This window comes from Anoplopoma fimbria, chromosome 16, assembly GCF_027596085.1.
Source record: "Anoplopoma fimbria isolate UVic2021 breed Golden Eagle Sablefish chromosome 16, Afim_UVic_2022, whole genome shotgun sequence".
Classification (NCBI taxonomy): domain Eukaryota; kingdom Metazoa; phylum Chordata; class Actinopteri; order Perciformes; family Anoplopomatidae; genus Anoplopoma; species Anoplopoma fimbria.
Window position 1 is genome coordinate 5420325 of NC_072464.1, and position 27695 is coordinate 5448019.

General features: G+C 38.4%; 1 protein-coding gene across 1 annotated transcript; it reads right to left on the reverse strand.

Moving 5' to 3' along the window:
• Window positions 1-1450: 1450 nt before the first annotated feature.
• ccdc93 (coiled-coil domain containing 93) lies at window positions 1451-27647 on the reverse strand (the record flags this gene model as incomplete). Its single annotated transcript, XM_054615755.1, has 23 exons — window positions 1451-2309; window positions 3897-4010; window positions 5001-5085; window positions 5209-5246; window positions 5432-5514; window positions 5598-5706; window positions 6397-6468; window positions 6626-6700; window positions 6790-6871; window positions 10174-10247; window positions 10979-11041; window positions 11373-11489; window positions 13013-13099; window positions 13435-13485; window positions 15781-15879; window positions 21049-21085; window positions 22284-22384; window positions 22592-22648; window positions 23007-23105; window positions 25054-25165; window positions 26067-26161; window positions 26707-26820; window positions 27543-27647. Coding segments are annotated over 23 exons (1926 nt in total), but the record flags the coding sequence as incomplete, so codon positions are not given.
• Between the last annotated feature and the right edge of the window lie 48 nt (window positions 27648-27695).

The following is a 27695-nucleotide window of genomic DNA, read 5'->3' on the forward strand; positions in this document are numbered from 1 at the left end:
CGGTTTGATTCACCGGCTCCGCTTGTCCATGTCGATCTGCCCTTGGTGTGTGGGTATGAATGGTTAGATAGATCCTGATGGACAGGTGGCACCTTGCATGGTAGCCCCTGTCATCAGTGTATGAATGGGTGTGAATGGGTGAATGACATGCTGCGTTATGAAAAGTGAAGTGAAAAAGTGCTTTACAGGTAGGTCCATTTTACATTTAGCAAGCATACACACCTACATTTCCAACAGATGTGTTGGTGGTTGAGTTGTATTTTGGGTTAAGTAGGCACCAGGTTTTGACAAAAAAAAGAATGTTTGGAATCAGAAAGAAGATTTCGCTGATTCTGCTGCATCAATTTTTCTTTTAACTGCCTGTCATGAGTCATACAATGTTAATTCAGTGTTATGTATTTGTATAGCCCAATATCACAAATCACAAATTTGCCTGAGACGGCTTTTAAATCTGTAAACATCAAAATCATGTCCTAGGACCCTCACGTAAGAACAGGTAAAACTCACCCCAAAATAAACCTTTAATCGGGAAAAAAAAAAAAAGAAACATAACAGAGAGCGACAGAGGAGGGATCCTTCTCCCAGGACAGACAGAAGAATAACAAATGTCATGTGTAAAATGAACAACATAACAGAGTTACAACACATTTAATGTTTATGATATAAATGATTCATATGATCAGAGTTGTAAGCAGAGGAACGAAGGAAAAAATTAAGACTACTAATAATAACAGCAGCAATGATAAGAGCAGTGATGGTATAGGAAATGGTAACAGTAATGTGACTAATAATAATAATGGTAGTAGCGGTGGGTGTCAGCAGGGCCACAGCAGGAGGCACGACCACGGTCCAGATATAACCACGATTCATGGAAACCTGCGAGGCAAGAAAGCACAAAGACTCAGGGGAGGAAGCAAAGTCAGTAATGTGCATAAATAGGACATGAATTCATGAAGGAGAGAGAGAAGAGGAGCTCAGTGTATCCTAGGAAGTCCTCTTGCAGTCTTGCAAATTATAGCAGCAGAACCAATAATAGCAGAATGATAATAGAAAAATTATGACTACTAATGATAACAGCAGCAGTAGATATAATAGAATGATAATAATAAATGCAGTAATAATAATAGTTAAAGGGGTGCAACGATAAATGAGTAATCTTTTCTATTTTGAGGAAGATCATATGATACGATCGAAAGCTCCAGGAAGCTGCTAAATAATGGACTTTGGTGGGATTCCTGGTCACTGTGTGTTGGAGGAGGTGTTTATTTGGCCGCCTTGTGCATCTCCATCAGGAGATTTGAAGTGCTTTGGTGATACACAGGATGTTTCCTTCACAGATTCATCATGTGACTTTTGATAGTGTGCTTCCTTCAATCAGCACGCGCTGTCTGACAGAAAACATCCTATCTGAATGAGTAACAGCAAAGGCAGTTCAATCCTTAATAGAAAGATTAGTTTATTTATTAAATACTGGTTGTACATGGTCATTGGATGGTGAGGCAAATCAAAAACATGAGGTGAATTCAAACTTCACAAGCACATAAGAACAGCGTCATTGCAAAGAACTTTACATACAGAGTGATGTTTAAAGTCGCAACAGGAAACTTCACACACCACATATGCAATATAAAGGACTTTCCTAATAATCCTTTCATATAACAGCAACACAACAGGGTCAAGCACTCCTCTCTGTTGCGGCCCCACTGCATGATCAACAAGAAGAGGTGGGTAGATTGTGTTCAGCTAACGCAGCTGTCTAGTTCAGCTATAAAGGTGTTAAGTAAATGTAAGTCCAGTTATAATTAGATTTGACATTTTAGCTACCAGTTTGTACAGTCCCAAAGCAAAACATTTATTTATAGGATTGTTACAGGGCTTCTACGAATTGTTCATTTAGAAATTCAACACTTTTTTTAAGAGGAATCAGCTGATGAGATGCTAAGCAAGTGGTTAGTAATTGGGATCATTGCGGCAAAAACATGTGAAACACTTAAAAGCTTCTTTGGACTTGACCAATTAAGGTATTTGTGTTTTTCAGTCAGCTGGATTTAGCACAGTGTAAATGTCATGTCCAGTACTCCTGTCACAGGGGTTTAGCCATCAAGTTAGAAGTGTTAACAAACCAAATCAGCCATAAAAAGGAACAACAAAACAGAATGTTACAAAAAGAAAAACCTCAATACGTTAGTCTGGGTTCAATGTAGCTCATAAAGATTACATATTTCATTAGACATCAAACTGTTGTGACGGGTTTAAGAGGCTCCTTTCGCTCTTAATTTGGACAGCAGCATCTCGTTCTTCCGACACTCCTGGTGACAAAAAAAAGAGAAAAAAGAACCATCATTACTCTTAGATCAGCATCGGTCACATATCTCAGGTCAACAGATACGTATTGGATAAGTTATTTCCATATCAACCACATTTTATTGATTTGGAAGTTTTTTCAGTGTGCTCAACAACAACAAAACATAATCATTCAGTACACACAAATAGTGTCCACAAGAATTCACTGCCATAATTACAATACAGTAGCTATACAAATACACGACTTGACGCAGCTTTCTTGATCAATATAGCAAATACAGGGGAACGTATCTCTTCATTTGACTACATTTTCCATAAGCACTGATTGGACATCCGCATAGTGGTTTAAATATTGTAGCTGGCTGCAATAGAGCCAATTTATTTTTCTTACTGTTGGTTTAATTTACTGTCTAACAATACCTTGTATTTCATATACTCCTTATAAATACATGAAGTGAAGTTAAAGTCCAATATTTCCATCTCAAATGTAGTGGAGTAGAATGCTGCATCAAAATTGTACTTAAGTAGAGTACTTGAGTAAATGTACTTAGTTACTTTCACCAGTGATTAATATTATGCTGTACCATAAAAAGTGTGCGATCAAATCATGTGATGGCGCGACCAAGTCAGAACCCTTTTAGTGCATGTTAGTGCATGTGAGCGTGCCCCGAACTTCTGTTACCCGACATGCAACGTCATTGTGGAATTATAGATCCCCACCCCAGCCGTCCCTTTGTTTAGAGATATGTGGAGGCAATAGATATGCTCTGAATGAGCACCTTTAATGAAGGGGTCATTCACTTTTTAAATAATGTGATATCCACTCACCAATAAATTCTATGGTTACTTGACCAATACAATGCTTTGCCCATTTTCTTCACTTCCAGTTAGAACGCACTTCGGGTTTTGCACTAGTAGCATTGTAACCAATAAATGCTAGATAGGAGCATTCAGCAGCTACAATGTGGCGACCTGTTTTTACGGTAAACGTCCATTAGCCATCGGTGACTGAGAGGACGTCATGTGAAATGGCCTCAAACCACTTGTGAGGACTTTGTGGTGTCTCTTTGTGTAGGTAGCGCTTCTTTGAGGAACTACAAAAAGTACATCAGTACACCTGCCGGTTTGAGTCGGCTAACAAAAAAGCACGTAAACAGTGTTTTTGTAATGATTCTCACTGACAGAAGGGTAGACAAAGGTCTGCAGAGAGCTGACATTTATATATATTAGTTTATCTAGAGAGCATATAAAACCAACCTGTCTGTCTGTTAGCTAGTAGATTGCTGGCTTGCTATTGCCAAAATTGTTGGTATAACATGCAGTGAGGACCTGTGTCTATCCCCTTCTGGCACACTGTTGACGTGCTTTTTGTACGCTGACCGGCTGCTTTCACACAGCCTGCAGGTCCTCACAGCTCTAAAAACATAGCTGCAACATTTCCAAATAGCCATCATTTGAATAAACATAAAAAAAACAATACAATATTGGGAATCTAAATGACTACTTTCATGCTTAAAATGTATTGAACTTAACATCTTTTAGCCTTAAAATTTAACCAATAAGCACAAGCTGAGACTTGATTGTTTCCTCACCTCTTTAAAGTCCTTGACAGTTTTAAAGTAAAGCCTCTGCTTGTCGAGCAGCTCCAGGTACTCGTCGTTCAGCTGATCTCTCCTCATTTTGTTTTCCTGCTTCTTCTTCTCCATCTGGAATAGCAGATGAGCAGGACGCAAGGATTACACAAATGCTCAACATCTTGTGTTGAAATGGTGGAAAGAATGTTAGAATTTGGTCTCTGGATTATCTTGCTTTATTATGCTGCAACACTTGTCTCTTCGACTGATTCTCTTGGTACGTTCTGTTCAGCAATGTCACCATGTTCCCTGATCTCCTCATTTGACTCTGTATGATATTAGTCATCACTAATGAGTCACCGGAAGTGTGTACCTGTATTTTCTGTTTTCTTCTAATTGTGCTGTGTCCGGGATGTTTCTGAGCGTCAACAAAGAGCCTTTGGGCCCTTCGTGTAAATCTTGTTTCTGCTGCCATGTGGCACTGTAGCTCTGATCGCACGTTCAGTGCATGCCTAGTTAAAAAACGAGACGCACGACCAAGAGCCGTGACCACTTGCCGTAACAGAGTTATTTTCTGCTAGTATAAACTAAGCTTAACCCCCAGCTAATAACCACGCACAGGGTGTGCATGCCGTTCAGGTTGTCAAATACCACCGCGTTGTCGCGCCCCTCTGTGTCTGAAGGCACGAGGATTACATCCATTGGCACGGGGCCCAGTTTAGCTCTGCCAGATTAAAAAGTTGCCATATTTGGCGAATGAGAAGAAGTTGCTTCATCTCTGGGTGACTGTAGGTGCATGTTCTCCAGTGTTCCACCTGCTGCTCTCAGTCTCTTCTGCTGAATGAGTGTGTAAGTTAGATCAAGAGCACCTCTAAACCACACACAGCAGACAGCACTTGTGTGGAGGTGTGGGTGACTGTATTTGGTGCTTTTGGAACATAACCTTTGATTCACTGCTTTGTTCTCACTTCATTCACTCGAAAGCAAACTCGACCATTGCTGCTCATTCTCTCTCCCTTGCTCGCTTGCTTGTTGAGCTAAGGGGGAGTGGCCAACTTTGAATGTGCGTTACAAACAGCAACCAACAAATGTCATATATGAAAACCTTTAAGAGAGTTCTACCTTGATGCGACTCTGTTTGATTCCCTCCACTATTCCCTCCATCTGTCTGAGGAACTGCTCCTTGGCTGCTGAAGACGACATGGCCCTGGACAACATGACAGCAGGTAGGAACTCATTCACTGAACATACACTGACTGAGTCTTTGCTACATTATTCCATCAACGGAATATCAGTGTTGCATATTAAAAATACATGTAGTTATACTTACTGGTGGAAGTTGTCGTGAATGGAATTCAGCAGAGTCACCTACAGAAATGAAAGCACATTTTGTTCTCATTAATATTTTTTACTTTTTTTGTCAGCTACTGGACAGAGTTGCTAAAAAAAAATCCCAGACAAATCTAAATTCAAGGCCAATTTTGACCTGAACCTGCCATTATACTGGCAATCATTTCCTGTGTTGCCAACAATGTGCTGCTGCGGTGACTCACCTCCTTCTCCAGATAAACCTTCTTGTCGTCTAACGTGTTATACAGTGTGAAGAACTGCTTGGTCTCTTTATGCGTTGCAGAAACTGAAAAGCACAAGACGATTTCATATTATTGTTTCTGCTTTTAAAGATGTTTATCACAAACCAGCTATCGAGAAGGAGCCTACCCTGACTGTAGAGTTCGATGAATCTCTTCTGATACTGGGTCAGCTCAGCCCGGCTTGGCACCTCGTCGATCTTCCTCTGCAGGATGGCAATCTCACGGTTCCTCCGAGCCTGAACAGATAAGGGAAGGGCCTCAGTGATTTAGCTCAAAGAGGAAAGCGTTTGAAATTCCAAATGTATTTGTGTAGATGTATTTACAAAATAGGATAGTCTAATTTTATTTTATTTTTTTACTGATGGGTGTTAACCTATAACAATGCCCCATATTTTACAAGATGATTATATGGTTTGTTTATAAAACTTGAATCTGCAAAGTAACAACAGCTCTGATATTAATGGAATTAATACTACTTTTCTCTGAAATGTAGCGGAGTAGAAGCATGAGTGGCATAAAATGATACTAAGAAAGGAGCATTACTTCAGTACAATGTTGACTGAATTATTTTCCACCACTGAGTCCAACACTAAAATAAAATCCTTATTTTGGTTTCAGTGGACAGTTCCTTTGTCTGAGCTATGAGCTATTGAGTAGAGTACCCCCCCAAAAAAGGCAATAATACAATGAAAATACTCTTAACATCTGATATTGAGGAGAAAACTGAAAGGCTGATCTGCACATGGACATACAAACCAGTAAAAGACACAATCGATGTGCTGTTTATTTATTGGAATCTTTTCAGCTCTCTCATTTAGTCTCATTGTTGTCTGTAGTTTGTAGTTTATCTGCTGCTCTGACCTAATTACCCACAGAGATAACTCCAGTTCAATCTAATCTTGTGTTATGTTATGTGAAGAAGTTACCATGAGCAGACGGATCTTCTGTAGTTTCTCTCTGTCTGTGTTGTACTGTTTGTCTATCAGCTGGTTCCTCTCCTTTGAAAAGAAAAAGAGAGGAAAGAGAAGAGTGCAGTTAATACAAACAGGCAGATGAAAAGCTTATCATAGTCTTTATGAATCTTTGAAGACAAATGCTGAAATACAAGATGTGTTGGACAGTGAATATAGAATGCAATTCTAACTGGATAAGTACCTTCTCCTCCTCTGTATCCTGTCCCGATACCATCTTCAGCTCCTCAATGTTCTGCTGCAGACGGGCCATCTCTTCCTGGACACACATTCAAGGGAAAGTTAGTAGCAAGGATTTAGAACCTCACTTCCAGCTTGTTTTCAGCATGTGTGTGTTGTTGTTCTCACTCTACAGTGTGTGCGGAACTCCTGCTCCTGCTGCTTCAGGTTCTCATTTGTCGTCACTAGAGCCCCCAGCTGCTCCAGCAAGCTGTTCAATAGAACAGAACACTATTAGATGGACTGCCCCATCAATCAAAGATTATTGGTTTCATCCCCAGCAACAGCGTGTCCATGAGCAAGATGGTGAATGTCTCAGAAGGCAGAACACTTTCGCCTCATAACAAGTCTTTACTTCAATTTCGATTTGTTGTGTAGCGTTATTGCTGGAAGCAAATTTAATAATTATGCTTCAAATAATATCAGATTATGTATTGACTATAGATAATTAAAAATGATACATCATAAACCCATGAATTGGAATGCAAGATGAATGGGAGCGATAATACTATACTTAAGCTATCAGACACAAGTAGTTTAACTAATAAAACAAGATCAAATTTAGGACACCTACCAAGGGACAACTTCAAAAACGGATATAAATCAATTTCAATCTTAAGGTTTCTACAGAGATCTTGACATGGTGTACAGTTACCCATTATTTCATACACACAGATCAAATAAATTACATATATTTATTGGAATAACTACTCAACAGAAAATAAATGAATGAGTGATCAAAGGAACCAAATGAATGTAATGAATAAAGAATATGATGAATAAACGAGTACATTGAATAACGATGAACCATGTATAAATGAAAAGGATTACATGTTACAGACTCAGTCAATGCAATCATTGATTTAAGTTGATCAATTCAATTTGTTTGATGTATACCAATTGAATTTGGTTCAAAAGATTAATGCATTGTTCAGCAGTTGAAAGTTTCAAAAGCACAAGGGAAAATTGTGAGGGAATTTAATAATTGTTCTATTCTAAAGGAAATTCTGTTTAGGGTTTAAGCTTATAGATATTATTTCTAAACTTGAACATTTAAAATTTTAGAGATTTGGTAAACCTCAAGCTTACACAATTAATTATAAAGGCACAACCTATTTGGTGAGTCTGTAACCCAAGATTACTTTTGTATGATTATAAAATAAAGATTAGAATCAATGCAAAACAAATGTATTAACAGTTTAATACATTGGTTTGATAATACATTAATAAGATATTAATAAATAATAATATCTGTGACAAATCTATCAGTTAAAGTTTAAAGGTAAAAAATGATTTATCATCATGATTATCACATTCCAATGTTCTTAATCTCTCTGTGATTATCAGAAACACATCCTCCCTTTAGGCAGAATACAGCACAATGCTGAATTCCGAACTATATCAAAGCGTGATGATCCACATAGGCAAGTAGACTAGCAAATTACAGTACATTTTAGAATGTTTCGGATTTAATGCTTATTAAATCACTTTAACAATGTTGGTATACTCATAATACAATTTTGGACTATGGCTAGGCTAACATGCAGCCTAAAGACTTCGGATCGAAGAAGTCAAATCTTAAAGAGAAAGTAAATAGCAAATGAATCTTATTGTAAATCATTGGTTGCAATCCTATACACGCTCATAAGTTTCACTTCAGATAAAGTCCTGTCTTATATTTGGCTATTGCCAAAGTAATAATGATCCCAAAGATCTGCTTTATCATAGTCTTAACGGTAACAGGCAACATTTTCTGCTTAAAGAACTTTTGCTCTCTGTACTCTATATATATTTCTTGATTGGGCTTTTAAACTTTTATTTATGTAACAAACTTTCAAACATAACCATGTCCAATAAAGTGGGAAGAACATTAGCTTTGTGCACAGGAGCAGTTTGATTGTATTGAATCGTACTGTAAAGGAGAGTTTTAACCCATCTTATTCTTGAACAAGTCAAACACTTTAGGCGGGCAAGGTTAGGGCTGAGGGCGTCGGTAGGTGCTGTTTGGGATTAGAGACTTTTTTTATAAGGGAAGGGGTAGATTGAGAGTCCAGCCACTTCGTGGCCTGGTAGTCATGAGAATAGTCTATAAATTTATCAGTAAAGATTTTAAGGCTAAAATATATTTATCATTATAGACAATTATCACATTCCATTGATCTCCATCTTTCTGTAGTTATAATTGTATAGCGCTTTTCTATTCTTCCCAACACTCAAAAGTGCTGTGAACCCTGTCGTTCACCAATTCAAACCAATTCATACACTGACCACGATGCAATGTGCCACCTTCCCATCAGGATTATCTAACCATTCATACACCACTGGTGTCCACGGGTGTCTTGCCCAAGGACCATCAACACACAGTCGCCCCATATGACTTCAAAGCAACAAACATATTTGTTATATCCCTTTGTTAACATATGGGTGATATCACTGACACCAAATTCATGCTTTTTCTGTCTACCGACCCTTCAGACATGCGCCCCCCTTTATTCTGATCTGATGGCATTTTAGGCACATGTCTGAAAAATCACCCATATCTTTTTGTGTAAAAGCATCCCTAACACTAATAATGGCATTCATTATAGCCTTGATGGCATACATTTGTTTGAAAAGTAATGCAGAAACACTCAAACAGGTGATGTATTCTATGTCTGAAGGGGCTTACGGCTCCTCCTTTGTAACCATTCCTCCCAGGTGCCACAAGAGGTCAATAAAAGCCTTAGTTCCAAACTTGTGAAACAGAATAGTTGGAGAGATCTTGGAGATTGTCATTAAAAAGAATGCATGTTAGGTCACTATCTGTGGCTAGAGAAGGTAACACAAAAGGTGGCTGGGCCTATGGCCCACTGCTGAGAATATTGCGCTATTTGCAGAATTAGAAATTGGGTCTCCGTGGCTACATTCCTGTAAAAGTTCTATATTACAGTTTATCTCTGGAGTGCCGTCTGGCACAAGCTAGACCGTTTATAATGTCATTGGGTAATTCAGGGCACAGCACTCTTGGAGTGGTAGAATATAATATAATATAGAATAACAATATATAGAATATACTGTGTGACTTGATTGCCATACTATTTAATAAATTGTTTTGCTAAGCTAACTGGGTTACATTTTAACCAAATCCTAACATTAGTTATAGTCTCAGTTTTCTAACTTATTTTCAAACAGCCATTATAGTCATATGTGTCATCATCACTGGCAATAAACTCCTGTACAAGAGCCACTATTTTGCATTATAACTGGGAAGTGTGTAAGATAAAAAAGGTTTTCTTTCATCCATTTTAACTTAGAACCCATTCGTATATTCATATAGAAATTGACTGCACCCTTTCTTCAAACAACATTGCTCATATTTTAGTGTAGAGCTCCAGATTGGATTTAAGGACACAAACTCCCAAGCACAATTCCACTGTTTTCACTCAAATAGAAATTCTAATCAACCAGATTTATCCATGTCATGATGACTAAATGACACAAAGAAGTTAGAGATAATTACTTTCTAGCACTTACCTGCTGTCAGCCTGCTCCTCCATCTCATCCAAACACTTCAGCTCTTTCTCCAGTTTTATGGAGTGCTCTGTAGCCTGGGAGGAAGCACAAATGGAGGCAACTATTTGACAATAGGGTTTGCCAGTGTTCTTCTTATAAAATGTTTCCTGATCTTCATGACTTCTATATTTAACAGCTTCTGATTCTACTATGTAGTACCAGTTAAAATGTCTGTTCACTGTTCTGAAAAAAACGAGCTGGCTGCATTAAATTTAAAATAATTGATTCATTTGGATATCTTATTTACAACAATGAGTGTAGTCCATCAGGACCATGGCTGCGTGCTGGATCCCCGGACACGGTGGTGAAAAATGCAAAAAAAATAAAAGTATGTAGGCCAAAGCAAACCTGATTTATCTAGTGTCGATAGTACAAACAAAGTGAAATAGTTGTTAAGAAAAAAATTAAAAAAGGTCAAAGAAATGCACAAATATTAAAGAAATTGGAGTGAAAAAGCTAAATTGTGAGCAGGAGCTGCTCTAACAGGCTGCAACTGGTGCGGCACCACGAAGTATACAAAAAAATGAAATGCTGACAGCAGCCAGGCCCATCTCAAAAAAAGAGAAATCAAGATCCATAATAAATTATAATTCAGCAACCTTTAATTCTGTTTGTGCTTCAAAATAATTATTCATATTAATATGATAAAATTCCACTGTCATTCTTTCACACTGAGTTATCAATTGTTCCACGTGCCTGCCATTATAATACTAGCATGCTAACAAACAAGCAACTTTCCAGCTGACTGAAGGTATTCTCTTCTTACCTCAACAAGATTTATCTTGGCATCATCGCAGCCTGTTTTCACCTCTGCATACTTGGTTTGTAGCTGTAAAAAAAAACATAATTACTTGTTAATAATAGGTTTGACACTTCATTGTAAAGGTGTCCTACCAGCTAATAGATAATATAATATAGAGGTACTGCATGTGTTGTCTACTCAATAAGAGGTCCTCTGCCTCATGTTCTTCTCATGTAGATCCTGTATGAAGTATCCAAAAATTGTATATGTTGGTTTCTGCGATGCAAAAACAAATTCTGTATTGTAGATATTAAACTTTGTGATCCTATTGGCTCTGGTGTTAATGACGTGTTTGACACATTGGAGAATATAGCTTGGTGTGCGTGGAGTATACGTTGAATCACAGTGGACTGCTGACCTCCTCCAGTTCTTTAGTCTTCTGTTGGATCTGTTTGTTGAGGGAGGCCACTGCCCTGCGGTGCTGCTGCAGCGGGCCATAGCGCTCTGAACGCTCCTCTGACGACAGCCCCGACTGCTGCAGGGACATATGGGAGATGCAGTACAGTCATTTGCAACAAGAAAATGCTAACAGAAAACCACAGTAGCATAAAAGGTTTTTATTCAAGTGCTGGGCAACCACAAGCTGCTTAAGTGGGTGTGTTTTGTAAATGCATCTTCAAATGTCTGGAATAGTAACCAATACACATTTATTCCTCTCCATGTTTCGCTCAACCTGTTGCACCGACTTAAGTCTTTTCATTGTGAATTTAAGTGTTCAGTTTAGCTGAGATCTGAGCATCTAAATTCTTCGTTTCAATAGGATCATTAAAACCTAGATTTTAATATGATAGTTTGATTCTTGAAAAACACAGAGGTTGAATTAATATTTAGTTAATACAAAGCAGCATCTTAAAATGCAGAAGGCCCCAGTTCTGCTTCAAAAGGAGGAACTCTATTATGAGCATACATTCTGCCAAGTGTCCTCGAGCAAGACAGTAAATCTCTACTGTCTGTCGCGTCAAAATGGATATATAGATAAAATGATACACAAATACATATTCATTAAGAAATGTCGAGGTTAACACAATAAAGTTTAAGGATAACTTTAACATTGTGGTCCTCTTCCAGGAATACAAAGACAGACCTACAAGTCAGAGATGACAAAGGTATCCATCACAGTCTACAACTCCTTCCATATACATCAACAGAGCAAGGAAAAGAAAAATGACATGTGCATCTCCCTTCTTCTTAATGTATACCGCAAAAACACAGTACATACATGCATAAGCTACACATTTTCCACCTGTTTACATCCATAAAGATAATATTATACACATACCCCCATCAGGCACCTGTCATCCCATCAAATCGACCACTTACTTTGTGCATACATGCAGGCATGTGTACCATGCTTCCACACATACAAACGCCACATACATTTCTAAATTATAATCTCATTTTGGTCAAATAACCATTTCCCACATGCATGTTAAAACTTGTGACAGGACTAACTTCATTTTCTATTTTTTTATGGCATTGGCACACTTGCAGATTTGTTGGTGGCTGGCTCCCTTTGCTACATTTAAGACAAAAATAGCCTCATCCACATCGTAAAAGAAAGTACGAAGAATGGATTAAGTGCAGCAGATCTTGACACGATCATCATCCACAAAATCATCCAACCACTCAGCTAGAACTGCCAAATCAAACGCCATCGAAATTGGTGTGACAGTCCCAGGAAGAGAAGATTAGCCGGGATAAAAGCTAAGCAACTAGGACTTCTCCTCTCAGGGAAACATTCCCTAGTTTGAAAGTGCTGTATCTTCGAAACTGACATGAGCTGTCTGTACGTGTCATATGACCTGTCTATTCATTTAACACTAACTGCCTTTTTGCTTTTTATGTTGTTGTTTCTTGTGTTTGGTGAACCGAAGACATATTCAATAAACAATAGACATGTGAAGTCATATCCCCAAAACAGATGCTGGAAAAAGGGGGATCCGCTTATAACAAGGGTTATAATACGGTCCCTCATCATTAGCACTGATTATTGCTCACCTTGTCCGCATACTCAGAGACAATCTGTTTGATCTCCTCAGACTGCAGCCCCACTATCTGACCCACTGCACTCGCCGTCAGCTTCCCCTGCACAAGGATATAAGAGAAAAAAAGTTTAAATCAAAAACAGTCAGCTTCCCCTGCACAAGGATATAAGAGAAAAAAAGTTTAAATCAAAAACAGAATGAATTCTACAATTCACATGAATGTTTTAGACATTTGTTGTTCGTTTACAGTGAATGCAGTGGTACAGAGAGATTACCAGATCACTAAAAATATCACAAAAAGTGAGCTCAGATTTATTAACATTATTGTAGGTAACATTAGCTTTGAGAAGTTTGAGCCCAGATAAGCAGGGGAGTTATGTGGTGATTCAATTCTAAACAGTCCAAAGATGAAAAGAAAAACAGGCTTTTGCCTACCTCATTATTTGCCATGGCAGCCATGCTGGTCATCAGGGTTTTGATTCGCATCTAAGAGCAAAAACAACCACAGTTACATCACATTTAGGGCAGGAAGTTCAAGGTCAAGTGTAATAGTATAATCTCATATAACAGTGATTCGAGGTGGTTCACTGAGGGATGAAATAGTAGAAAATAAGTTACAACATAAATACATGAGACACACACACTAAACAAAAAAAAAACTATCTTAGGACAGTTTCTAGTATGAATTATCTCACAGGAGACTTAGTCATTTGTAGAGTCACACATGAAGTTTTTTAATAAGTAATAAAGAAAAACCTTAAACTTTATTTCAATCATCATATACAGCGGGTAAAATAAGTATTGAACACGTCACCATTTTTCTCAGTAAATATATTTCTAAAGGTGCTATTGACATGAAATTTTCACCAGATGTTGGTAACAACCCAAGTAATCCATACATACAAAGAAAACCAAACAAATAAGTTCAGAAATTAAGTTATGTGTAATACAATGGAATGACACAGGGAAAAAGTATTGAACACGCTTACTGAAATGTATTTAATACTTCGTACAAAAGCCTTTGTTGGTAATGACAGCTTCAAGACGCCTCCTGTATGGAGAAACTAGTCGCATGCATTGCTCAGGTGTGATTTTGGCCCATTCTTCCACACAAACAGTCTTCAAATCTTGAAGGTTCCGTGGGCCTCTTCTATGAACTCTGATCTTTAGTTCTTTCCATAGATTTTCTATTGGATTCAAGTCAGGTGATTGGCTGGGCCATTCTAGCAGCTTTATTTTCTTTCTCTGAAACCAATTGAGAGTTTCCTTGGCTGTGTGTTTGGGATCATTGTCTTGCTGAAATGTCCACCCTCGTTTCATCTTCATCATCCTGGTAGATGGCAGCAGATTTTTAATCAAGAATGTCTCGGTACATTTTTCCATTCATCCTTCCTTCAATTATATGAAGTTTGCCAGTGCCGTATGCTGAAAAACAGCCCCACACCATGATGTTCCCACCTCCAAACTTCACTGTTGGTATGGTGTTTTTGGGGTGATGTGCAGTGCCATTTGACCTCCAAACATGGTGTGTATTATGGCATCCAAAGAGTTCAATTTTGGTCTCATCTGACCAGACTATATTCTCCCAGTATTTCACAGGCTTGTCTAAATGTTGTGCAGCAAACTTTAAACGAGCTTCAACATGCTTTTTCTTCAGCAATGGAGTCTTGCGTGGTGAGCGTGCATACAGGCCACGGCGGTTGAGTGCATCACTTATTGTTTTCTTTGAAACAATTGTACCTGCTAATTCCAGGTCTTTCTGAAGCTCTCCACAAGTGGTCCTTGGCTCTTGGACAACTCTTCTGATAATTCTTTTCACTCCTCTGTCAGAAATCTTGCGAGGAGCACCTGGTCGTGGCCGGTTTATGGTGAAATGATGTTCTTTCCACTTCCGGATTATGGCCCCAACAGTGCTCACTGGAACATTCAGAAGTTTAGAAATCCTTCTGTAACCAATGCCATCAGTGTGTTTTGCAACAATAAGGTTGCGAAGGTCTTGAGAGAGCTCTTTGCTTTTACCCATCATGAGATGTTTCTTGTGTGACACCTTGGTAATGAGACACCTTTTTATAGGCCATCAGTTGGGACTGAACCAGCTGATATTAATTTGCACTGACAAGGGGCAGGATTGCTTTCTAATTACTGATAGATTTCAGCTGGTGTCTTGGCTTTCCATGCCTTTTTGCACCTCCCTTTCTTCATGTGTTCAATACTTTTTCCCTGTGTCATTCCATTTTATTATCAATACTTATTTTACCCGCTGTACATACAGGTACATATAATACATATGACCTATGCATGTAACCCTTACTAAGCATTAGGAGCAGTGGGCTGCTATGAAGCTCCCGGGGAGCAACTTCCGTGTTCAGTTCTCTGTCATGCTCAGGAACACTTTGACATGTGTAGAGAAGAAGCCGGGGATCGAACTGCCAACATAGTGATTAAAGGATGACCCGCTCTACCTCCTGAGCATCATGATAAGTCACTACTTATTCCTATGATTATTAATAACTATTAACACATTATTAACCTTATAAATTCTGATTTAGAAAATATTCGGAAATTGTCTCCAGCGTAGTTTCTTTAATGTATATCACATTTATGTTTTGCAAGGTAAGAAGACAGACCCTTAATTTTAATACAATAAATTCATAATGAAATCAAATTGTAATTCCCCTACTTGTATGTGGTCTCTTCTCTTTTTGACGCTACCTTTATTTATAATAGGTGTATTTTTGCCTTCTATGTATAATGCACTCTTGTAATGTTTAAATTGCTCACTTCCTCCACTGCCTGCATGTGGTCTTCCTCTGACAGCTCTGCCATCCCTGTGGGCGCTGCCTGAGAGCCACTGGCCAGCGCAGCCTTCCTCTCATCCACCTAGAGGAGGGAGACAGGACGCAGAAGATGAAGAGAAGGAGCAAAAAGGCTGGTGCAGACATAAAATATATAACTTCTACTTAAGCAGTTTCCTGAGTTAAGGAGCACTCCACTATATAGTTTTGTTCAGAGATTTCGAAGAGATGAGGAGTGGGCTTTGAGTTTAAGGAGGTGTCCTTCAAAATTGTTCTGAAATATTACCCTAGCGCTCACGAAAAGGAGAATTTAGAAAAGACATAAGCAAATCTGCTTTTTCTGTAATGAATATTCAGAAAAAATCTCATTGATTATACCTCTAAAGGCTTAAAATTAAAAAGGCGTTGTTTAGTTTCTTCAAAAACCTAAGAAAAGTAGATATATTCTACGATAATCGGTATTTGATACATACCATAAAAACCTTATTTTGTTGATTTCCTGACGGATGCTGAGCAATATGTTAAACTACTTTCTATTTAGACTACCAAAAAGGTCACTGGGATCTGACATTTATCTGTACTATTATTAAATATCTATAATAGTATAATAATCTCAAGTATTAAAAAAAAATGTAATATTCACAATTATGTCAGTTTGTCCAATTCCTTTTGAGCCTCTGAAAATGTGAGTGACTGTGTAAAATGACTGTAATTCCTTAATGGTTAATGTGACATGTTTGTTGTATCCATTTAATTAAAGCAAAAAGTCTACACTTCACACACATAATGAAAGCTTAATTTCAAATCCATTGGAGTTGTGTAAAGAGTATTCACAGTCCAAATACTTATGGCCCTGACTGTATATAAGGACAATAAGTACGGGATAAACTGTTCTACCAGTTATGTAGGATCTAAAACAGTTTAAAGCACTGTGAACAACTAATTTAATCTAACTAAGATTATTTAACACAGAAGAGTAGATAGCGTAAAATGCTGAGTTTAGATCTAAAAAGGATAAGGATTGACACTTTAAGTCAGTGGCACGTGGTTCTTATTTTGACTAAGGCCTGTGCTGTACCATTTTGGATTAAAACTCAGATTGACACTCTTCAAAATACTGTTCTCATTGAGAAAGTATCAAGTTGGTTAAAACTGCTTTCTTTAACCTTTGCTTACAAAGGGTAGGTAAGATATATTATGATTTAAATTTCATCTTGATTGGCTTCTTTAATAAAGCCTTCACTCCCACGGTCTTAAAGGCAGGTAGGAAAGATACCTGCTTCTAGTAAGGTGTTAATTATTTTGAGGATAGAGGAGACAAGCTGTCTTACACATTCTTGAGAAAATATCTAGGGATAAGATCAAGAGGGCAAGTTGAGGAGAATGTTTGAGCTACATTCTCATGGAGGTCAGTGTGCAAAATACTGGTAAAACATGTCAAAGTTGAAGGGCTGCTATGAGGTGAGTCATCATGAATTAATGGAGGCAACTATGTTATTAGAAAAGGAGCAAATTTAATTTTGACTGTTTTAAAGCTTGAACCATAATGGAACTGAATGGAACATGTACAAGAAGTACAACAGATTTTTGATTCTGTCTAATTCAGCTTAACACCTGTAGTTGGATGAGCAGGTTTCAACTAGGACAGCACCATCAGGGCTGAGCCATGTCTCTACAGGTCCAATTGCTTTTCAGAGAACAAATCATAGATTGTACATGACTTTGTGGTGAGTGATATTCATTAAGTAAAGTCATGTTAGTTACGGAAATAACTGGTTTGGCGAGGTTCACTGGAAATATTTATGGGATTTCTGAGATTCTGTCTTCAAAAGTTTGTTGTATTCTGTGATCTAAGACTAATAATTGAAATGATGGTATTTGAGAGCACCTGAGCTCAAGGGGGAGCTAGTGAGTCTATGATTGAATGGGATGATGGCAGAAGTGCTGGGAAGAAGTCGGCTTGCACTTGGGGACCAGAACTGACCGAGCTTGTTTGGTTGAGTGGACATGTAGTAGGGAATAGTCACTCTACATGGGCGTTAAACACTACATAAAAAACATGTTGTTAGTCAAGGAATTTGCACCCAGTTTGCTAGGGTGGATAGCATCATATGGATAAAAGGACGAGCAATTCCAAAAGTGGATTAAATTGTCAGTAGAAACCATGCTGTGCACTGAACATGCAGACTGGAGCCATGTATGGAGGCCAAGAATCAGGTAAAAGTGACTCTGGTATATGGCATTAAAATAGAAAATGTAGTTGTCTTTCCACAGAACCATCTTTTATCGAACCATAACCTAATAACCTCTGAATTTTTACTACCAGAGTTTACGCCATTAGGCAAAAGTTTCTACACTAGATGTCTATCTGATAATGCTGTAGCTAAATTTAAAGAAGCGATTCCATCAGTGTTTAATTCATTACCATTGCTCAATATAACAGAGGACTCCTACGCTAACTTTAGTCCGTCCCAGATTTAACATCTTGTCGATAGTGCTGCATGCTCACTGTGAATGACACTAGACTCTATAGCTCCTCTAAAAAATAATAAAAGAAAGGAGGTTTGCTCCATGGTATAATCCTCAAACCCGCAAATATCGCAAAAACTTGAAAGGATATGGCGTTCCACCAATGTGGAAGAATCTTGTTTAGTCTGGAGAGTCTTAAAATATATAAGAAGGCACTCCGTAATGCTAGAGCAGCCTATGATTCAACATTAATAGAGAAAAATAAGAACAACCCCAGGGTTCTCTTCAGCACTGTAGCCAGGCTGACAGAGAGTCACAGCTCTGTTGAGCCGTGTATTCCTATAAACCTCAGTAGTAGTGACTTCATGAACTTCTTTAATGATAAGATTCTAACTATTAGAGACAAAATTAATAATCTCCTGCCCTCAACCAGTAAAAGCTTCTAAAGGGTCATACTTATGACCATGTGATTTCAGTTTTTCTTTTTTAATAAATCGATCCTCAAATACAGTAACCTTAGAAACAGCTGGAGAAACTGATATACGTATATTTAGATGGCTTTTCTCCCATTGACCTTCAACAATTGACTAACTATTTCTAAGTCTAAACCTTCCACCTGTCTCTTAGACCCGATTCCAACTAGGCTGCTTATGGAAGTTTTGCCTTTAGTTAGCAATTCTTTATTAGAAATGATCAATCTGTCTTTACTAACGGGCCATGTACCACAGGCCTTCAAACTAGCTGTAATTAAACCTCTTCTTAAGAAACCCACTCTTGATCCAGAGGTGTTGGCTAACTATAGACCTATATCTAACCTTCCGTTCCTCTCTAAGATCCTTGAGAAAGCAGTAGCAAATCAGCTGTGTTACTTTCTGCATAACAATAGTTTATTTGAGGATTTTCAGTCAGGATTTAGAGTGAATCATAGCACAGAGACAGCACTTCTAATTGCATCAGACAAAGGACTTGTCTCTGTACTTATGTTGTTAGATTTAAGTGTTGCGTTCAACCCCATTGACCATCAAATCTTATTACAGAGACTGGAGCATCTAATTGGCATTAAAGGAACCACACTTAGCTGGTTTAAGTAGTATTTATCAGACCGATCTCAGTTTGTATATGTAAACAATGAAACCTCGATGAAAACCAAAGTCAGTCACGGAGTTCCACAAGGGTCTGTTCTTGGACCAATTTTAATCAACTTATATATGCTTCCTTTAGGGAATATTATCAGAAAATACTCAATAAACTTTCATTGTTATGCAGATGATGACCCAATTATATCTATCGATTAAGCCAGAGGAAACCAACTAGTTCTCTAAACTTCAAGCATGTCTTAAGGACCTGCAACTTCTTGATGTTAAACTCAGACAAAACTGAAGTTATTCTACTAGAAATCAATTATCTAACGATATAGTTTCTCTAGATGGCATAGCCCTGGCATCCAGCGCTACCGTAAAGAACCTCAGAGTTATCTTTGATCAGGATCTGTCCCTTAACTCCTATATAAATCAAATTTCAAGGATGGCCTTTTTTCACTTACGTAACATTTAGAAAATCAGGCAAATCCTGTCTCAAAGCGATGCAGAAAAACTAGTTCATGCATTTGTCACCTCTAGACTAGATTACTGCAATTCGTTATTATCAGGCTGCTCTAATAAGTCTCTTAAATCTCTACAGTTGATCCAGAATGCTGCAGCACGTGTTCTAACAAAAACTAAGAAAAGGGATCATATTACACCGGTATTAGCTTCTCTGCACTGGCTCCCTGTTAAATCAAGAATAGAATATAAAATCCATTCTCCTCACCTACAAAGCTCTAATTGGTCAGGCACCGTCTTATCTTAAGGAACTTATAGTTCCATATTTCCCAACTAGAGAGCTGCGCTCAAGCTCGTGTTCTGTGGAACCAGCTTCTAGTTTCAGTCCGGGGGCAGACACACTCACCACTTTTAAGAGTAGGCCTAAGACCTTCCTTTTTGATAGCGCTTATAGTTAGGGCTGGCTCAGGTTTATAGTTAGGGCTGGCTTGGTCCAGCCCCTAGATATGCTGCTATAGGCCTAGACTGCAGGGGGACTACCTAGGATACACTGAGCTCCTCTCCTCTTCTCTCTCTCCATCTTTATGTATTCATGTCCTATTTATGCACATTACTGACTTTGCTTCTTCACCGGAGTCCTTGTGCTTTCTCGCCTTGCAGGTTTCCATGAATCGTGGTTATATACACATGCATTTCTGGGGTTAGGGTTATCCTATCTCGGCAAAGCCAGGAATAGGACCAGTGAAAAAAAAAATATGCTTGGCACAGTTAAGCAAGGGAAGGTGTCTATTTAAATCTCGGTTTTTTTATTTGTTTATTTCAGAAGTCTGGTTGGAATGGTCATTACAAGCTACATGATGATCGCCAGTGCAGGGGAGTTTCACTAAAAAGCTGGGGATCTTGTCCAGGATGTCAGCCACCTTATTGCCTGGGAAACAGTCTCCGCTAATCTCCTCCTGACATGCCTCACTACTGAAACACCAATAACAATGGTGGGGCAGGTTGGGCTAGTCCGCTAATCTCCTCCTGACATGCCTCACTACTGAAACACCAATAACAATGGTGGGGCAGGTTGGGCTAGTGGTGAGGAAGTAGGAGGACGGTCAGCAGAGTGGACAGAGGAATTAGCATACAGCAGTGCATCTTACTGTAAGAGATAAAGGGGAAATGAAATGGTCCTTGCAAAACTCTCCAAGCAAAAATCAACTGTTCCCTTGTAAAAGACAAATCATTGACCCGCCTACCTCGTCTTGTTTGGACTGTTTGCTGAATCCATAACGCCTAGAGAGAGAAAAGAAAGGTGTGAAACTCTAAAAAGGACCAGCGTCGGTACACCAAAACACACCATGCCACACTACTAATACTACTACATCAACAACATATCAATTGGCAGTAATCCAGCATGAGCAAAAAGGACAAGACTGTGTCATTAAATAAATAAATCATACAAAGGTACATCAAAACAGCATACATCATGTCTAAAACACACTATGTGAGAACTGCTTGCACTCTGACTGACACGTTCAACTGGAGAACACAGTGCTGTGAGTAGAAGCTTGCAGGAAAAGAAAGCTTCACTCATTCAAGCAGTACTTACAGGAGGAAATGGGACATTCTAATACAACGGTGGGGATGGATGATTGGAAAAAAACAATGACATGAGATGTGTCGATTATTGACTACAACAGACCAGGATTGGGGTTCATGTAAAAGGTCAACAATGCAGGCACAGAGAGAATGTTTGCTTATGGGAAGAAAAAGAAATATGTGACACGTTGTAGAACTGTGTTTCTCATAAAACTTCAACTTTAAGCAAATCTTTGTGTTTCATGCTAAATTCTTATTTTATAGGGCTGCAACTAACAGTCATTTTCATTATCAATTTATATGACATATATTTTGGTGTATGTGAGGTTGGTAGCATGCTGTGACATCACTTGAAAGTGTATTATGGTGATGAAATACTAGATGTTTATCTGGTTGTTGCAAATATAGTGTTTTGTCAAAAGCTTAATTAGTGGATTGTGTTTACTTTCAGGATACATGGAAATGCAAATAAATAGCAGCAATGCCTTCTCAAAGGTTTTTATTTAATAAATGTCTAGAAAGTCACCTGTCGCCCTATAAGGTAACACAATGGTGATTGAGCCTATGACCTACTGATTTAAGTATTGCCATATTCATATATTTGCAGTATTACAGCTAGGTGTCTTTGGCAACGTCCAAGGCAAAATGCTGCTTCAAATTAATGCTAATGCAAACCCGACATTTCCTGCTGCTGCAGTTTCACATTAAAAGCATGTAACTGGTGAGGTAACCAACTATTTTCACTTTCGTTGTTAATGCTTAATCCACCAGAACTGAACTCTTAAGGATTGCTACTTTAAAACCACTTGGGCAAAAAAAAAAAAAGAATTACAGAGAAAGTGACAAAGCAAACACCCACCCACACACAAACCCCTCTGATGTTAAATCTTACCTGCCATATTCAAGCAGAGTGGAGTGAACCCTGGACTCCTCATCCAGCAGCTCCCCTGCATCCCTCTGCCTCCTGTACTTCCTCTGGGGTTTGTACACTTCCTGTAAAACACAACAGTGTTCTATAAATATAATATACACTATAAAAACAAACAGAGTAAAGGCAATGGCTTGTATTTTTATTGTTATTTTTAATACATGCAGTATAAAAAGTAATCTTAATTATTTCTGCGTCATATTTTACTTTGTCATTCAAGTAGTTACATAATTAATTCAGTGTATGTGATGCCTGATAGTGCAGCAACTCACCAATACATCCAGAACTGTCCTCACAGCCTTGTCTTTCCTCTGGAGGAACTCTTTATCCTAGACCACATGGTTTCACAGCACAACACCAGCTCTTATTTAGAGGACACTATTTATGTAATAGCCTAATAAGGTCTTGGTTTGCATGTTAAACCACTAAGCAAGGTTGGAAATTACTACCACACACACCTGCAAAATACTGTTAAATGACCGTTAGGGTTAATGCATTTCTGCAAATCTGTTTTTTTACTCTTTTTTCTGCTGTATTTTACCTCCTGATATTTCAGCTCATTTCCACAAGGAGAAGATAAACGTGGCTAAAAGTAAGGAATGATGATGATAAAAATCTCTAAATTGTCTATCATCTGTACGTCACGCCACTAACACACTACAACAAGTTGTGGCTCTGTGTAGTTACCTCTGGAAGGCTGTGGCTCTTCTGGAACTGGGAAATGGAGTAGGCTCTCACATAGTCGCCCATCTCTTCCCTGGTCTCTATGGCTCGCTTCACCAGCCACTGGCAGGAGACAACACACAAAATCGACAATAGGATTCATAAATATATTTTTGATGTTCCCACAATTATTTCCTGTCATAAATAAATAAAATAGAAATCCACAAATGTATGTATTTAAAAAGGAAGAAAAAAAAGTTTTCATCAAAAACATATTTTCATGTCTTTACATTTCTATACAAGCTGTTGAACCTGCATTTACAAACTGCTTGTCATGTGTGAACTTCACTGCATTTCTTTGTGGGCGTTTTGAGACACCCCTGACTCCCCTTGATGCACAAATGCCCTGTTTTCAACAAGGAATTATCTGTAGCCAATCAGATGTCTGTAGCCAATCAGAGACATCTGATTGGCTACAGATAATTCCTTGTTGAAAACAGGGCATTTGTGCATCAAGGGGAGTCAGGGTTAATGCCCCACACGGGTATACACATAAAATTAGCAAAGGGTGGGAACCTGGTAATGGCTCAGACATATATATTGGTTTGCGAGGTGATATTTTTTTTGTCTGCTGAATGATTCTGGCATACTCTGTCTACAATTTTCGTTTTGGTATCAGTCAAAGTTGATGGTAACAGCACTGTATCGCTTGCTTCAAAGTTACAAATTTCACCTAGCAAAAAACACTAGCTAACGTTAGCATAAGCTAACTCTATGTGTACATCTGATGGCTCCAGATAATCCCCAGTTGTCAAAAATGTCAAAGGAGTCTCAAAAAATGCAGTAAAGTTCACACATGACAAGCAGTTTGTAAATGCTGGTTGAACAGTTTAAATAAATGTTACAACATCCAAAAAAAATTTAATTCTTTTAAATACATGTATTAATTAATTTTTATCATGTTTATTAATATTTGTGTGTGCAACAGTAATACATATGTGAATCTTATTTATTTTAATTTGTGGATTTTGTTTACATTTATGTGCATTAAAATTAATTTGTTGTGAGCAAATACACATATATAATATATATATATATATATATATAATTTATTCGCACATATATTGTACAGTTGGAAGAAACAAACATAATCACATGCTCGCTAGGAGACTGATCATGGTCTTGATGTCAGTCCCCTCAAACTCACATTCTCTCAGACCCTCCCGAACATCACATAGCTCTTGTGTACAAATAGCAACATCCATACAATTAGCAACGGTATCAATACATATTTGGCGACGCAAAACACGGCTGTTATACGTCAACATATTTACATTAGTTTTGTACATGAGAAATCGTTGGTTAATAGCAACAGACGTCTGACTATACATCAATCCATCAGAACATAGGCAAACTAAGGCATTATCGCTATTATGCACAGTGCATAGGAACATAGAGAAGCGAGATGACAATTGACATTCACTATTAGATGCTGACATAAGACTGGGTAACAGATTGCAATGGTGTGGTGTTGGGGACACGCCAAATGCGTCGTGCCAATTTACGCCATGTTACATAAATACGCTGTATATGGGAGGAATCGAGTCTCAGAACACAGAACCATAGAACGATGCACAATAAGTTTGAAATAATTTCGCTTTTGTGCTTGACGCACACATATTGAACCTGGCCATCATAGTATTTGCACTACAAATCAAATTATTGGTACCTTTTGTTACGTTTTCTACATTACTGTTCTGACCTATTACGTGTCCGAGATGTATGCGTTCTCAGACTGTGTGATCGGCACATCTCATATATGAGATGGAGTGTCCACTTGACAATTAAATGACAGACTAACACTCTATATAAGCCAGACAAACAAATAGGATACCGTTGTCTGATGGAGGAAAAACTACTTTGAAGACAAATCACAAACAGGAACCACAAAAGTAAATAACTTTGACTTTATCATTAATACTTTTACAAAATGCTCTAGGCAAATGGCCATTTGATGCTGAATATTAATATATGAAGAGTCTCTTTCTTAGTTTAGGATGAACTCTCTCACCTGTATCACAGGAAAAATGTGGATAAAATCCAGCCCTTGGATTTGATGGGGTTCGAGGCGATGAGGACACTTCATCTTCGGTAACACAGAGACTATTTTCTCCGTCAGAGCTCTGCAAAGAGAAAGCAGCACTCATCACTGGATAAATATTTTCTCTGCATGACTCTAATTACATCATACTTAAAAAAAAAAAAAAAGGATTTATTGCGAAGACTATGAAAATAAATTCAAGGTTGTAAAAAGAATGAGTGAATGATGTAACACTGACTTACATAGCCTGTCGCGTAATGCATTATGGGTGAAAACAGACACTTCACAGAAAAAAAAAAAAATTGCAGATGAAACACTGACATCAAAGTATGGGAGAAGGTAACCAAAAAGGTAAACAGCATAAATCCAACGGTCGTTTAAACCATTAAAGATGTTCAGCGACAATTTAAGTGGAATGTAGCTAAACACACTTACTTTACAAAGTACTGTACTTAAGTAGGCTACAATTTTGAAGAACATGTAATCTAGTATTTGAATTTCCTGCTACTATGTACTCTTACTCCATTACATCTCATAGGAAAATATCGTACGGATAAACATACAGAAGCCTGATAAATTATCTTTGACATCCAAAAAGAAGAAAAAGATGTCTAGCTGCTAAATCATTTGACCCCTGCACAGCTGGATATATATACCCAGCTTTGGTTGTCATGTACGTCGGATGTCTAGAGTGGCTACAAACCCCTAAACACATTAGTCGGTTAGCAGACATGGGTTGTAGCTCGAGTCAGTTTAAGACCTTGGTTCCAATTTTCTGACAATTTGAGAATGTTTGAAGTCAGCCTTTCATTGGTTGCTGAAGTTTTAAAATCACCCATCACTGGACATGATCACGCCACCTCTGTTCTGGATTGATGACCAAAGACTTCACCACACTTCTCTACTACAACCTGTCAGTGTTTATCTGGGAGAGCTCAAAATGTCAGTGTAGCAATAAGCCATTCGTAAAAGAAAGCACCTACATTTTCTGGCCAATGGTTGAGTTTTCTTGGAAAAGTAGATCCACATCTATGTCAAAGTTACACGTGGTGATGCACCAGGTCATACCACCTACCACCTGAAGAGGAGACAAGGAGGAAACAAGCTGAGTAAGTGCGGAGGATTACTGTTGGGATAAATCAGAGGCACTCTCTTGACTGTGTGAAGCTTTCTGGGCTCATTGATTCATCAGTATTCACAGTTGAGCAAAACGTGATTCTTAATCACCTGGACAAGCAAAAGTATCTAGTAATGACCCCTTTACGCATGAATTAGGGAGTTTTCCAATGATATGGCACATACACCCTCTACATTACTTTCTCTGGGTTGTGGCTGTGGTGTAGTGGAGAGCAAGGTAGTTCTCCAATCAGAGGGTCGGTGGTTCGATACCCGGCTTCAGCAGTCGATGTGTCCTTGGGCAAGACACTTAACCCCAAATTGCTCCCGAAGGTGTGGACTGGATGTTGCATGAATGTTAGTTAGAGTCTGATGGTGGCACCTTGCATGGTAGCCTGTCATCAGTGTGTGAATGGGTGAATGATATGTAATATACTACTGATTGTAAGTCGCTTTGGGTAAAAGCGTCTGCTAAATGACTGTAATGTAATGTAATGTAATGTGTACCTTATCAAAAGGTGATAATCCTTTAATCCGTGCTCTGAAGTATCCAGCTGCCAGCAGGAGCTCAAGGATCTCCGCCAGCTTGACGCTTTGCTCTTCATCCTCTCGGGTTTCCACCTGGGAGACAAACACACAGGGTCAGTTTGGTAACTCGGGTGGCTAAAAACTTCAGTGTCTTGAGCAAAGAGCCAAAACGGTGCGGTGGGGATGTTTCACTCTGGGATGTTTCCCTCGGCCATCATGATTGACAATTATTTTCATGAGACTCTTGAGTTTAGGCGCAGGCTGAAAACTCACCTCTTCAAGAAGTACTACCCTGAGCCTTCCTCGTAGCACTTATTGCACTCGTATCAGTTCGCTGCACTTATTGAATTTGTATTTGTTTACTGCACTTATCCTATTCGTAGTAGTTTGTAGCACTTACTATATTCGGATTAGTCTGTTGCAATTATTGTTTTCGTAGTAACTTGCCTCTGCACTATACTTTTGCTCTGGTTTATGCTTTGAGATGCTTGTTTAAGAAAGGAGATGCACTTATGACTTCTGGTGACTAGTAGTTCTCTTGAATACCTATGTTGAATACACTTCCTGTAAGTCGCTTTGGATAAAAGCGTCTGCTAAATGACTGTAATGTAAATGTAATGTAATGTTTAACTTTACTATTGAGACGTTTAAACGGTTAAATTACATTCAAATTCACACGTTATAAGCTACCGTTTATGACCATCAACCCCCACCATATTAGCTCTAAAGTGAACCATGTATTTGTTAACATAGGCAGTTCATACAGTAAAAGCTCGCGTTACTTCGCTGAAAACGTGATTCAAATGCTAGTTCACCTGAATAAGGTGGCCGTCTTGGTCATACTGGGCACCGATTTTAGAACCAGTCCGTACTCTGTGGAAAACAGACGTAGCCGCCGCCGCCATTATGAACTGCAGTGATGACAAGGACAGATCACATGACCCGTATCATATGACGCTCAAAAAAAA